This window comes from Colias eurytheme, chromosome 10, assembly GCF_061535395.1.
Source record: "Colias eurytheme isolate Ceu_HAF_F1 chromosome 10, ilColEury1 Martin Lab GWU primary, whole genome shotgun sequence".
Classification (NCBI taxonomy): Eukaryota; Metazoa; Arthropoda; class Insecta; order Lepidoptera; family Pieridae; genus Colias; species Colias eurytheme.
In genome coordinates this window covers 7,713,146-7,729,195 of record NC_142989.1, presented here as the reverse complement: position 1 = coordinate 7,729,195, position 16,050 = coordinate 7,713,146, and the positions used below count along the sequence as shown (strand labels likewise).

Below are 16,050 nucleotides of genomic sequence, written 5' to 3'. Positions count from 1 at the left end.
ATTTTTGGGTTTTCGTATCAATTAAAAATCCTCGTAGCCACATAGAGCATAGAGCTACTCTTTCTAGAGATGAAACGGTATGACCATTTACAATTTTAAAGAGTAAATGATGAAAATAGAAAGAAAATATTATAAAAATAGAACGAGCACGTTAACTTTACAACTAACTTTAATATTTTTAACCGTGTTATTTAGAAATTAATATGATATTTTATATTGTATAGGCTTCGCTCTCCCACCGTAAGGAATCCGCAGTGCCGTTGACGGCAGCAGGCGACCCGATCTTCAACCATCCTTTTGGCTATCCCTTAGCTGTGGTACTAAGACTACGAGTGTTACAGGTAAACATTTAATATTATAAGAATCTATTTGACTATTATTTTGTTTAAGACTGCGAACATTATTTTTTAGTGTGTTTTACAATCGTTTTGATGCAAATATGCTATGTACTACTAATATTATAAATGCAAAAGTTTGTAGGTATGGTTGTGTGTGTGTATGTTTATTACTCTTTCACGCAAATACTACTGAATCGATTTCAATGAAATTTAGCACACATATAGAGGGTAATTTTTACCAATATACCGATTTTGCTAAGGCATTAATATATTATATAAAAAATGTTTCATTGAACGTTATTCAAAGGTATAATAATTTATTTATCTTCGTTCATATTTCAAAGTCTGCAACATTATTATTTCTTGTAAAATACAACAGAACGTTTTAACCGCAAGCATACCGTGCAATTTAAGCTTCGAGAAATGGCAAGAAATATTTAAATTTCATTTTAAATTCTTATTTTACAACAGTTTACGAGGATATTTATGTACCTGCATTTTACTTTTCTCTCCCGCAAATACAAGATACTTAGCACATTGTATTCAAGAATACTTTTACCTAAGTAGGTACCTTCTTGTTTTACTTTTTATATTGAAAGAAATGTAGGTGTTCTACTTCTAATGGAACCCATTTACACAATACATAGCAAATTTATGATAAGCTTGAAATGGAATGTTGGTCCTGAATAGAATAAGAATAGGAAGGTTTCTGTTTCCTCAATCCCGGAACAGTGTAATTACCTTGAGTATAAGCTCGCACTGTGTTCCCAAACTTCTTGACGGTATAATAACGAACGCGCTCCATTGCGCATTGAAGCATCATAGTTCGCCATACAAAGAAATAGCTACATTCAGACAATACAATGATAATAAGTTTAGTTAAAAAAGAGCGTGTGTGCAGAGCACATATGTGTGACGTGAAACTTTTTTTGCAAGATACCAAAATCGTCGCCTTACTCCATGACGTGACGGTATTCGTATTGCCATGACGCATACCTACTTGAAATTTTACTATCAACGCGCCTGAATAAGTTTCACTTCATAACAAAAAAAACGCGTTTTAATGATAGAAATCGACTAAATTTTCTGAACTAAATTTATACGTAAAGTAATTATTATTTTATCCTGGCGATGAGATCGATAATCAGGAAAAAATATAGAATAAAGAAATTATTTTACTGTCACCTATCTTTGATAAGTGTAGAAAGAATAAAACCTTATCATTTGAAATGGTTCAAAATTAGGAAATTAGGAGGTATGTAGTAAGGAGTGGGATACAGACAAACACACAATAATAAAATTGTGTTAAAAAAAGATACTATGTATTATGATAAAAATATTCCTGATATACCTGTATAACAAGCAAATAACGTCTAATATTATCGTTTCTATATTATCTCATAATGAAAAACGCGGGAAATATAATAATATTAGATATTGAGTTACCGCCACCAATCCTCCTTTTGAACGAATCGTAGTACGCGTTGAGAAATAAAGGATAAAAGGTAAAATAATATAAATAAAGTATAATATATTTCAAGCCGACACCATTGTTGATAAATCGTTGAATTGCGATATAATAAGATTTGGGTATGAAAATAACGTTTTATGCTCATATTTTTAGAAACATATAAAGGGTTATAGAACGGTCGACTGAATATAATGTAAGATTTTAGAAGCTGGATATGAGCAACTTAATAATAAATTTTGTGTATGAACACATTTGAAATAACTTAGTTACATTTAATGGTGATTGCAAAACTACGTGGTAGTTAATCCTGTTGGAAACTAGTATCGTAGCAATGTGAGGGCTATACATTCTAACTCCGAAGTTTGGGTTGTAGCTTTAGAGACCTAAACTATCTCCAAGACCTAAGATTAACTGTTCTGGTATATCAAGAAAATACAATTTGAATTTCAGTTAAAATCAATACTAAAAATATCCCTAAAAAATCGAGTGAAAAGCGTTTTTAAAACTCTGATTAATTAGTCGTAAAAACAGCTTTATTTACGAAAAGAAACAAAAAAGTAGTTCAAAAGGTCACGTCAATAATTTATTGGTTTTTCAACCTAAAAACCTTGTTCAATTGAGACATTTTTCTACTAATAGCCAGACAATCCAAAAGTAGAAATACGGTGAAATCTAAAACGCTATTCTTAAGAGCATTTACTTCCAGCTTAAGGCAAATAACTAAATTCACGTTTAAATAATTGCTATCAGCCCGAACTAAATCCGGTGGAATCCTCAAATTACTCACTGTTTTACCTGAGAGGTAGTTGTGCGATAACGTTAGAAAAAAAATATTATTTCAGTGATTTATAATATGTTTATTGTTTACTTCATATTATATGCAAGCGCTATTTATTTAAAAACATGTATCCATCTATTCTTAACTAGCTGTTGCCCGCGACTTCGTCCGCGATTAGGTCGTTTTTCGTCATTCGTCGTTTAAAAAAAATACGTGACACTTTATTTTTGAATGTTCTTAATTATTGTCTCTTATAAAATTTAACTACTTACATTAAAATTGAACACTCTGATAAGAAAATCTTAAAATCTGAAGAAAACATGAATGAATTTGATTTAAATTCTACATTACTTAGTATCAAAATATAATAATCTAAATTAAATGTAGATTAACAGTTTGAGCACACCATTATAGAATATGTACTTAAGTATTAAATTACGTTAGTTAACATAGTAACTTTACTAAAAACACGATGACTTTCTTTCGCGCTCGGTACCACAAACTAAGCATGTTTGTGGTAAGTGGCCCGCGTGACGCGTCACTTGACCCCCTGCGAGTTCCCCTCCGTTGCTATGCGAAAATACATTCGTTGCTCTATTTTAGGAAAAATTTGTAATACTGTGGCCTGGGCGTTATAACACGTCCAGGGAGTTCCTGAGTGCCGATATCACCATCTTGAGGAAAAGCTTCTAATGTCGATTTAAAACTGCATACATACGAATTAACCTGTTCTAAAATTGTGAAATGAGTTCAGTTTTAAATTTGAGAAATATTGATTTCTTGTATTCCACTATTCGTTGTAGTTGAATACAAAATATACCTATTTAAACAAACTTAGGTTGGCCTACAGGCAAAAGGGATCCTATCAAATGGTAAAATTGACCTTGTATCTTAAAAGTAAGCATGAACGGACCTTCTGATAATTATTGAGCACCAAAGGATCATTTGAAACGCGCTACTATAAGAGCGAATATTGTCTAATAACAGTTTACATTGCACAGTATGTTCCTCTAAAAGTAGTGATTTCAAAGGTTCCGGTGTATCTTCAAATGAAAGCCGACTCCTTACTACACTTTAAAGCATTACAAAAAGAACATACTACGCCTTTACAGAAGATGATCTGTAATCAATTGTGAGGTTATAAGCAAACCCACTTTTATATTTGTCAGACCACACCACCGAATTCGTAGATTGTTTACCTCAAGTCATTAAGACTATGACGAAATCTGTCTGCAGTAAGACGGGCCTCTCGCTATTCGTCCGTTTCCAGAGACCGAATAGTTTCAATTCTTAATCTTTCATTAAACAAAATTATTAATCGTTCTTGTCTCATATAATTGTAATATTCGCGTCCCTACACTAGTCATTGCTTATACTCATGTTGATCTTCAAGAGATCGAATAATATTATGATGCACCCTATTATTTGTCAAACGGTCTTCATATTGAGTAAAGTTTCAGATTCTCGAGATAAAATATGACTGTCGTGATCAGTAGTGAGACGTAATTCCCTCTCAGTGAGGGTTTCGGTCTCACGGGATAGTACAATATGCCGTTTGCGATCAGCTGTGAGACGTCATACCCTCTCAGTGAAGGTTTCGGTCTCACGGGATAGTAGGGGAGACCGGGTTTGGTTGTCTCACGGGTTGGTTGTCACACCGGTCTTAACACAAAACTGACCTATCGAATAAGTCTGTTGAACAGCGTGGCAAGAGCGATACAGTGACAACGCTGTCCCCACTTCGCGTCAGACCGCCCCGATCTGCCGTGAGGGCCTCACACGTGTTTATTGTTTTCGCACAGATTTTTTATGATATGAGGACCGAATATGCTCCTCATAACATCACTTTTTGTGAACGAAACGACAGCGCGGTTTAATTTAATGCCAACACCATTAGAAAAAAGGATTATTATTAATTGTGAAAAAATATCATGATTTAAGCGCGTCACACACGGTGAAGATACTATAATATTTTATCTTAAGATACTGTTATATTTTATTACCCACAAAATTTCGCGTCATTTGTAAAAGGATGGCGGTTCTACAGGGGTCTTAGTACGCAATGACAAAAAGAAAAATGATGGTCCGAACGCTGATACCGGATGCGTTAAGATACTGTGATATAAAATATAACAGTATCTTAAGATAAAATATTATAGTATCTTCACCGTGTGTGACGCGCTTTACACTATTAACACTCTTTTAACATAAAATATAAGTCTGTGAGTGTGTAAAAATAAATCCAGCTAATTACACATCAAACTTATGTTTATAATTAGGTATACGACATGAAAATATATTAATTACCAAGCAATAATAATACAGATAAGCAGTGGTGGCTCAGTGGTGAGACCTCGGACTTCGAATCGATAAGTCCGGGGTTCGAGACCAGGCGAGCGCGCAGGAAATAAATTGATTTTTCAATTTATCTGCGCATGTTGTAACATCACCACTGCTCGAACGGTGAAGGAAAACATCGTGAGGAAACCGACATGTCGAAGAATTAAAACAGTTCGATGACATGTGTCATCCGCCAACACGCACTTGGCCAGCGTGGTGGATTATGGCCTGTACCCTCATAGGAGGCCCGTGTCCCAGCAGTGGGAACGTATATGGGCTGATGATGATGAATAATACAGATAAATACTGAACATAAGTAGGTATAATAGATATTAAGTAGTATTAGTTAAAATATACTTTGACTGTTAGTCAAAGTTTATTTTTACTAACAACATGTAAATGAAGAAGAAATAATAATTACCAACGAACTAACCTTTTCTATAATACTTAACACGGCACATTTTTCAAATTATCTTGCTCAACCCTGCTCAAAAATTTGAGGGTTTTGTTGGAACTTTAATATGTCAAAACTATGATATATCTAAACTACGATACAACTTGCTTGCGGAAATGCTCATTACAATTGTGAATCTAAAGAATAACTAACAACATACTATTCAATTTTATTGAGCTGATGAATATCTTTTGCCTGGAAGAAATCACCGTCGCCTAATAAATATACTGTGTTTTCTTATAAAACCGTTACATAATTTATTTTATCTACTTAAATAATGAAAATGATATTATATTTATAAAATATAAAGCATATTATGTAAAATGATTAAAAATAAATAAATGAAGCAACTACGATTCAAAGAAAACATCTTTTTCAGTGTTAAAATGCTCTTAGCAATCCTGGATGATGAACTGTATCATGTACTCTGATCCCAGTACGGTCGGTATGGTCCGGGAGCCAGCAGCAGATTTTATGACCAAGTTCCTCTCAAGCGGTAATTAGTAAAATGCATCAAAGTATAGTATTATGAAGCCTCGTGAACGTCAGCTGGAGCTCGGTTGGGGGGAAGAGCGGTTGTAGCCTCCCGTATCAGCTGACGGTTTTTCCACCAAGATACAGCCAGCTGACATATATATTTATCCACAGTTACATATAAGCTATCATCAGGTAAATTTTTGTTTGAGAGGAAATAACGGAAAATAAATTTTTCTTTAAATTTAACTTTCATGTTCGAGACACCAGCTGACGTATAATACACCATGTTGTAACCAGCTGACTATTTTTTTTCGTTGAGATATTGGGTTAGCTACAATTTGACAAATTTTTAGCTGAGAGGAAATGAATGAATGAATGTATTTTTTTTCCTATGTGCGTGGGAGGCTACAACCGCTCACCCCCCCAACCGAGCGCCAGCTGACGTTCACGAGGCTTTATAATACTATACTCTCATGCGTCTGACGAATTATCTCTTGAGAGGAAATAGTTAACCAAATTTGCACCTGGCTCCCTAACCAGTACCTCGATAGCCATAACGATAAATATTATAATCAGATAACCGCAAAGTCAAAATAAAAACATTACTTGTACAGTTGTTTCTGCAAAATTTACGTTTCATTTGGAATAACATTTTTTTCGGTACTAAAACGTAGTCGTTTGATATGTGGTTGGCTGCCCCTCCTCTCCTTCCTGAAAAATATCCTCCAAAATTTCCCGAGATACTTCCAATGATTGAACCATTGGACGTTGGACATTAACTTCAGTCAAAAATTGACGAAGCGGATGATTACTAATTTCCACTTAATCCTCGCTGCTACTATCTTTATCATCAAATCATCAATTTTCAAGTGGTGTTGTAAAAATATCAGCAGAAATCGTCTTCCAAAGGCGATATAATTTTATGAGCATTGAATCAGTAAATAACAAAATCAAAAGTTAACTGTAAATCTATAAAAAAAGCTACTTACAAATAAAATTTTATCAAAAACTACTGTTCCCAATGCACCTCAAAATAATAAAAGAATTCATCATTTTATTATTTCATTCTAAAAGTGTAATATAATACCTACCAACAAAAAACATGAATTGCTATCATTATCTATACATATAATAAATCTGTAGAAGGGTCAATTCTGTACATTGAAAATATTGAAAAAATAAATAGCAAGGGGTGTTACTGGATCGATACCAAACCCAAATATGAGATTAAAAAAATTTTTGTCTGTCTGTCTGTCTGTCTGTCTGTCTGTCTGTATGTGAAGACATCACGTGAAAACTAACGGTTCGATTTCGATGAAACTTGGTATAATTATACCTTATTATCCTGGGCGTAAAATAGGATACTTTTTATCCTGGAAAAATACGTAGAAAAAAAATTAATCTTAATTTTTCAGTTTTATCCATGGACGTTGTTCTATAGAACCGCGAACACACGTTGCGTATTTATTATAGGCCTAGCCGTATTTGGGTCCAATAGATATTAATAAGATGTCATTGTCAGAGTTACTCAAAATGGAGAAATAAACCATCCACGCGAAGACCGACATCTGCGCGGACGGAGTCGCGGGCGGAAGCTAGTAAAAAATAAATACCTATAAGTAACAACTTACTTTTTGTGGGAACGCATGGTGAAAATTCACAAAACACGAAGATTGCATTTGATATTTTTGGTTTTATGGCATTCAATTGCTTTATAAATATCACTACATAGTATAAAAAGTCGCTTTCTCTGTCCCTATGTCCCTTTGTATGCTTAAATCTTTAAAACTTCGCAACGGATTTTGATGCGGTTTTTTTAATAGATAGACTGATTCAAGAGGAAGGTTTTAGTATTTAATTTATTAGGTTTTAGACAAAGCGGACGAACCCGCGGGCGGTAAGCTAGTAAATTTATAAAATACGAAGATTTTTAAAATTGTAACTAATGAACGCAATCAATATTAGATTAACTGTAGATAATGGTGTCTAGTTTTACTTAAAATAATAAACATCTACCCTCACTTTAAAAAATGTAGTATATTTATTATTTACACGAAATATACCTTATAGGGAAGGGAAGATATGGGCTAAAGAGTTAAATAAATAACATAATTATATTTAAATTATTAATTTCCAACTGTGTATTCGGTAGTGTTAACATCTAAATTGATTTGATTTTTACGAAATCTCATAGATGGCGCTGTTACAAAATTAACATTATACAACTTACATTCTTTAAACTATGTTTCTCTTCCCAAGTTACTTAAATGGCATAATTTTTATAGTGTCCATCTAGATATTGTCAAACAACATATTATATATGCGTCATTTGATTATTAATTTCCAATAGTTAACGTGTGTTTGATTTTTCTAACACTTCATAGATGGCGCTGTTTCAAATTTGTCTTTATACTGCTAAGATTCATTTAACTGTTTCTCTGCCCAAATTACGTAAATGACATAGTTTTTATTTTGTAAAGCTAGATAATAGCATGGCTTACTCGAAACCAACATTTAAACATGAGTCTTTAGATTGTACGCTGTCGTAGTACACGGAATATGTAAGAAAAATAAAGGCTCACAGCTCCTCCCCCGAAGGTGATATCATGATAATATGTTTAAACTATCCTCACCCGACCTCTTAGGAATATTCATGCAAAATTTGAAGTAAATCTATGCAGTACTTTTCGAGATTAGCTCGGTCAAACATACAGACAAACAGACAAACAGACAAACAGACAAACAGACAAAAATTCTAAAAACTATATTTTTGGCTTCTATATCGATTATAGATCATGGATTATGTATTCTTTTAAAAAAATATTCAATGTACAGTTTTGACTTTCCTACGATTTTATTATATGTATAGATATTATAATTGTTCAAATAAAAAGTTATACTTGGTTGTGCTTAAAATAAATTCTATATTTAAAGGCATTATAATCAATTACAATAATAGACTTAAATCAAAGCCTATAACATCCTATCAACAATCGACAATTTATAACAAAATACAAATTTATATATAATTTTATATAACCTGTATAATAAATAATTAACATTGTCGATATGTATTTATCCATTCATATACTAACAGTCGAAAATTTAACAAATTAAAAGTAAAAGTTAAATTCAAAGTTTAATTAATTAAAACACTGGTTTTGGCAATTAAAACTCCCTTTGTAGAAATACAGAAACAACAAACACAAATGTAACTTGAGAATTGTAACTAAAAGTTTAAAACACAGAAAACATTTCCTATCCAAAGTTCACTGAGCCTTGAGGTACATTATGGTTGCGTGACCGTGGTTAAGAGATGTCGGAAAATGGACAAAATAAATAGTATAAACAAATTTTGAGGCGCACATTTCGTCCCATTTATGGCAATAATGTAAAACTATCAAAATAAATTACCAGAAAAAAAACTAATGGCGCAAATTTGGCCTATTAGATAATATATACATATATATTACTAGTTTCCGCCCGCGGCTTCGCCCGCACAGTCAAAGAAAAACTCGCATAGTTCCCGTTCCCGTGGGATTTCCGGGATTGCGTCATTTTCCCGGGATAAAAAGGAGCCTATGTCCTTTCTCGGGCATCAAAATATCTCCATGCCAAATTTCATGAAAATTGGTTCAGTAGTTTAGGCGTGATTGATTAATAGACAGACAGACAGAGTTACTTTCGCATTTATAATATTAATAATATAGTAGGGATTTTGTTGTAGGAGGAATTTTAAAGAATATGATGATTTGAATTTTTTGTCTTATATTATTACACTTATTAAGTTACTGGTAGATAGTTGATTACCCTTGGTCGGCACCATTCAAATAATTTGCTCCTCATTTTCCAGAAACAAAAGCATAAAATTAATTATTATTATCCTTTCTAGATTGTTTGCGGTATATCAAAAATCATAATGGGAAGTGTGGCGTTTATAGAAGAGCGTCAAAAGCTAAACATGGGTCTTGGCATACCAGCCGGCAGTTTCAGTGTTTTGGCAGCGGGTATGTTTATTTACTAAGGATAAATTAAATCATTATTTGCTTAACATAGTCGTGGAAAGGTTTGGTCCTTTTTGCTCTGGTTTGTTAGGAGATAAGGAGGAAAGAGACAAAAGTCATAACAAGGATTTATGAAATCAGAATTAATAACGGCTTGAGAGAATATGGGTACTGTGGTATGGGCACATATTGTTTTCACTACGATTTATTGCGTTTAATAATAAATTCAGACTTTAATGTGTGTATAATAAACATCAGTATTACCACAGATTACTAAATATTTACGTAAGTACGTAAACGTAACTATTTACGAAAATAATACCACAGTATTTGTAATACTGTGGTAATACTATGAAATATAAATTTTATGAAGTTTGTTACTGCCTTAACATTGAAAACAGTACTCTCCCATACCTAACTCCAATAATTTAGTTTCAGCAATGATACGTTGTTTCATCTAAGAACACATAAATAAATATTTTATTACAGAGGAAGCTAGAAGTTGGTAATACAGAAACTTTTTATCGCGAAAACTTTGAAAAGTTTCTCAAGTTTTACGTTCTTTAGTCTGTAATGATACAAACTTGTATCAATGAAGATATAAATAAATGCAACTGGATGCGTAATACTTTGAACATAATCACATGAATATAGCTGACTATATTACAAGTATTCAAACAAGCTCTCGATTTGTAGTTTTTTTTTCTGTATTTCAATAGAATTTAATGAACTGTATATTTTTATTCTACTATGTCAAACCTAATATCTCCCAAGAGAATTACATAAAATTAAAATAAGTCCATCTCTTTAAAGTTCCACTTGTTATACTCCAGACTTATTTCTTCATTGTCCAAAAACGCAATGCAGAGAATTAATCGAGTGTGAAGCAAAACAAAACACTCAAAGAAAAGCTATTTTCAATTGTACCCGCTTTCCTCATTTCAAAACTCATACAAACAAAACAATCAAAGATAAAGAATTTCGCATCACATCCTTCTTGAACAGAAGTTTGAAACAATACCAATATTCAAATGTAAGATGAATACGAATATTAAATTGTTAGATGAATAGCCGAAAATTTCATCCACACATTATTTTCAATGAACGTTTTAACTGTTCGCTGAACACAAAATTAAGTAAGTGCATTGTACTGTACAATTTAATATTTAATTTTAATTTTATAGCGGTCTCTATTCATACGTCACGAGGATGGGGCATGGTGTCGAGCGGCGCGATGGGCGTAGCGACAGCTGCAGTACTGTGGATTGTATCTATATGTATGCTCCTGGCGCTGATAGTACAATGCTTCAGGACTATCTTGGAAGTTCCGCAGTATAACAGGTTATTTGCTTTTTGTAATGGTGTTAGAAACTGCAATTTTATCAAACTAAAAATAAAAGACACTGTAAAAAAAAGAATATGTTTAACTTTTATTTGTATGGCAAATAATTGTGATGATTTTTTTTAATGGATAGTTACTGATATTAGATCTACCATCTTCTCAATAGATAAATTTGATGTGACATGAAATAGAATGCAATATAATAATGAATGTAATATAAATATCCATTCAATTTGGTATTTTTTTACACTCCAACATGCTTTTTGTCTCCTTTGCAGCAGAGACCCTGAAGAGAGCTTAACATCACCACGCGACCTGACCATCATAGCGATCGTGCAAATCGCTCTTGCGTCCGCTACACTAATAAGCGCGCTGGTTTGCGCCCGTATAGACCTCAGCGCTTGACATGAGCCCAAGGGCCCGCTCGCCCGCCGCCGCGTGAGCGAAGCGCCAGCCGCCACTGCTACCGTACCCATAGTTTCCACTACAGTTGAGCGGGAGAAACGCGTAGCCTGGCTTATATAAACAGCTTCCAAGTACGAGAAACTATTTTGAATGAAATGAGATTGAAAGGCGCCCGAATTCGTGGTAGCTACGTTTCAAAGACACGATTGTTGCGTGTGTTTCGATAAGCTGCAAGTTATACTTACTTGTGTTGATTGTAATATAAGGATTTTTGTATTTTGTAATCACAGGTATAAATTGTCTTTGAGATGTTTTTCTTCACATCAAGTTGTTTGTGAAGAGGCAAACGTTTGGAAACGTATTTCCGTAATTTGAAAGTTCAAACGTTCTAAACCTGGATCAATGAAATAGATTTCGGCGTCGGCAGTTTGGAAATAAGATTGTTAGTGTCTGATGGTCTTGAAGTTGACCATTAAAAAGAACTATTGTATGTGATACAGAGAAAACAGATAAGTCAAGGAAAATTTTGTGTATGACATACGAATTCTGCAGCAGTGGTGGCTCAGTGGTGAGACCTCGGACTTCGAATCGATAAGTCCGGGGTTCGAGACCGGGCGAGCGCGCAGGAAATAAATTGATTTTTCAATTTATCTGCGCATGTTGTAACATCACCACTGCTCGAACGGTGAAGGAAAACATCGTGAGGAAACCGACATGTTGAAGAATCAAAAGTTCGACGATATGTGTCATCCGCCAACCCGCACTTGGCCAGCGTGGTGGATTATGGCCTGTACCCTCATAGGAGGCCCGTGTCCCAGCAGTGGGAACATATATGGGCTGATGATGATGATGATGATACGAATTCTATATGAGTTTAACACGGTATATCGAATGTGAATAGCATCGATGAAACTTTTTGAATGTATCTGTGGTATTGCCATATACAAAAAGGCTTTTATATGTGTTATTATTATGAATGATTTAAGGTATTTTGTATAAAAAATGCCCTTGAATTAGCGTTATTATCTTGTCTTCAAAGACCTTTGTAACTTAGTAAGATTTGTGATCTACAAAAGCGAAAAAGTGTATTATTAAATGTAAAAATACCACCCTTGAAATGATGACGCGTTATTTCTGTCTCACACCCCTAGGGGTGGCGTTGTTTCACACCTTTTTAGTCAATTAGTCTTAAAATGGCCCATCCATTAATTAAAAAGAGGGTCTTAACTGTAAAACTTGTATCATAACATGAACAGAACTCTTAATATTAATTATTTAGGGTATTATTTTGACAAAATTTATTATAAGCTTGGGAAATTATTGATAAATGTTATTTTGTTTTATGATTTATGATAGAATAAATTGATTTAATATGCTTACGTAGATTTTATATAGAATGAGTAAGTATATGAACTATCTTGCTTTTATTTTTTGTTTCTTTTTGCGAAATTGATATTGCCATTTGTGTTTTTAAGTATGTAGAACAAAATCTAATAAAATTAATATGCAACTCATAATAATATTTATATTTTTACTATAAAATATGTAAATATCATCATATTATTGTAATACAAATATTTCTATAAACTAATTAATAAGTGTAAATAAATTGCTATTATGTTCATTAATATTTCTTTTATTTCACTACCTATACAAATACAAGATCTAATTTTATTGAATAAAAATAAACGAGAAAAATATAATAGCCTAAGTAGGTATGTACTTTATTACACTTTAATATGACAATCAAGAAACAATATCTAATAAGAGATGTGTAGGGGAGGAGTCAAGTTAAATCAATAAATGAGTTTGAAGAAGTTTTATGATGACTTCCTTTGGAAATAATTCTTGTGTGAACTATGGAGTTTCTTGCCGATTCTTCTCTGTAGATACTGCTTTCCGAATCGGTGATAAATTTAAGTTGTTAAAAGTAAGTTAAAGTTTCAAAAGTGCTTCTAGAAGAAGTCTAATTGAATAAATAAATGTTTGAGTTTGAGTTTTGTAGTTTTAATAGTCACTTTTTCTAAGAACAAGTTTACTTTTATCCTGTAGACTGAGTGATTGTGTTTATAAATTACATAATAATGTAGTTTTAATTTTTAAGATTACAAACTTCTCCCGCATTTTTCTCAATATTTTCAAATATACGTTAAACGTAAAACAGGAAAAAAAAGTATTACGAATTCGTATTATTATGAAAATTTCATACAATCATTCTTGTGAAAATTTGGCCGGTCCCTCAGGCAATGAACCCGGGTTGATTTTTACAAAGCAAAAGTTAACATTTAACTTTTTACATGTTAATAATATTAATATTCACGAAGACTTCAAATGAAAGAAGAAAAATAAACAGGATTTTATTCAATACAATTTTCTTTATTGTATTTATTTAATTATGATAAAATTTATTCCTATTCCACTATGATATTATCTTCTTTACTTAAGCCAGAAAATAATACTTATTAACAATGAATCTATATTTTCATATCGGCTAGTGTTACGATTTAGTTTTTTTTTTCTTTACATGTCCTTTATTGCTATGGTTGCTTGGAAGAGATTGCTTTTAAGCAATAAGGCCGCCTATTGTACACTTTCCAATTTTATGTAGGTATTCATTTATTTTAAATTCCTGATAAATGTACAATGAAGTGTCATAAATAAATAAATAAATAAATATAAGTGCTTGTCAAATAAAAGTTGTAGGTGGATTTAACGTAAATTACGGATTAAACTCTAAAACCAAATTATTCCCTATCTGAGTAGAAAAGGTAATTTAGAATGAATAATAAAACAAAGTCGCAAAAAGGCTTTTTTATTATAAGTACCAAATTTAATGGAAACTCGTTAACCGCCCTTTCTCCCTTTGACGTACCTACTTTGTATAAATATTATTTTCGATAAACAAGCACAGATAAAGTAGCGATTATAAATCTTATCTCACAAGAAAAAATGTGCCCTTTACACATTATGCACATATTTATGTATGATTCTTGTAATAAAAGTATGTACATGTTTTTGTGATTTTATGCATTTGATAAAATAACAAAAAATATCATTATCTACATATTACTTATGATTTCACTGCCATAACTATATTTTATACTTGTTCTTTTATTTCCAACACAGTCCATAATATAAAATATGTTTTATTTTTATTCCTTTTATATGTAAAATGCGTAAGAACAACTTCTTGATATTTCTTGAACATCATCTGGTTAAAAGGGTTTTAAACCAGTATTCACAATACACAAAATTAAGCATTTTCTAAGACTAATAAAATTTGCATTAAACATTCAAAACCCTTGCCTTTTTCAGACACGTTTTTGCGACGAGACTGAAGTAAAATGAAACCTCATTAAAGGGTTAACAAATGGATTACATAAGTCGTAAGTAAGTATTGTATTTTAAGCTGACAATAATGAATTCCAAAAACACGCTTTCATAATATATTTCAGCGAATATATTAACCTTGTCCTGCATGCAGAGCTAAAAGTGCTTACATGGAAAAAGTGATTTTCATAGTCCATTAAGCTTCCCAACATCCAATTACCGCCTGGATCTATTTGAGTACCAAAAATAAAATGGCATCCATAAAAAAATTCAGTTTTTTATAGAAATGTGAACACAAACATTACAATAAAAACATTTACTGAATAAACTAAAATATTGAGGTTAAAAGCACACTTTTATTCCAGTAATAGAAAACTAATTTAAATGAGAGATTTTAAATGATTACATAATTGATCTATTATAATAGCTTCATCAAACGCAATGTTATAACATTATATTCTATCTAGCATTTAACATTTTTGCTAAATATAAATGAACAGGCGAAAAAATTTTTTAAAGGATTCTTTAGACACTATACTATACATACAAGAAATACAGAATAAATATATTTCTACACAATTTTTTCATATTATACAATTTACACACGTAAATATGATTTCTGCTGATCTATACAAAAATTCGAACGTTAAAACCCTTGAAAAAATTGCAGGTGTCTCGACGTTCTGTGCAAAATAGATGAGAAAATATATTTTGTAAAGTAGTATTCATTGATATGTAGCGATTCTATAATATAAATAAAACCAATAAGAAAATATTACAATATAAAAACTTATACTGTTGACCTTTAGTCCAGTGCAATAGGGAAATCCAATCTCAGATTCTGAAAAAATATAAGGGTTTAAAAACAAAAAAAAATATGAATAAAATTGATTACTTAGACTTTAGGGAATCAATAAAAGATGCTATCGTGAAATGCATCTAATATCTAATAATTATTATTATCTACTCTACCATATACCTACAAAGTTAATTACGTCAATGTATATATTTTCTAAATTGGTTACACTGCTCGATAAATTAATTGGCCTGAAACCCTTGTTTAAATAAAGATCTGATTTCAGGTCAGTGAAAGGATGGAACCGTTCCACTT

General features: G+C 32.2%; 1 protein-coding gene across 1 annotated transcript in view; it reads left to right on the top strand.

Annotated features, from left to right (window-relative positions):
• The window catches only part of LOC149905294 (uncharacterized), a 30,209-nt gene extending 18,058 nt beyond the window's left edge, over window positions 1-12,151 (top strand). The window contains exons 3-6 of the mRNA XM_090106652.1: window positions 225-341; window positions 9,751-9,865; window positions 11,047-11,203; window positions 11,483-12,151. Of these exons, the coding sequence (XP_089962778.1) occupies window positions 225-341; window positions 9,751-9,865; window positions 11,047-11,203; window positions 11,483-11,609 (516 nt within the window). The 3' untranslated portion in view covers window positions 11,610-12,151. The remainder of the gene's footprint in view (window positions 1-224; window positions 342-9,750; window positions 9,866-11,046; window positions 11,204-11,482) is intronic.
• The last annotated feature ends 3,899 nt before the right edge of the window (window positions 12,152-16,050 follow it).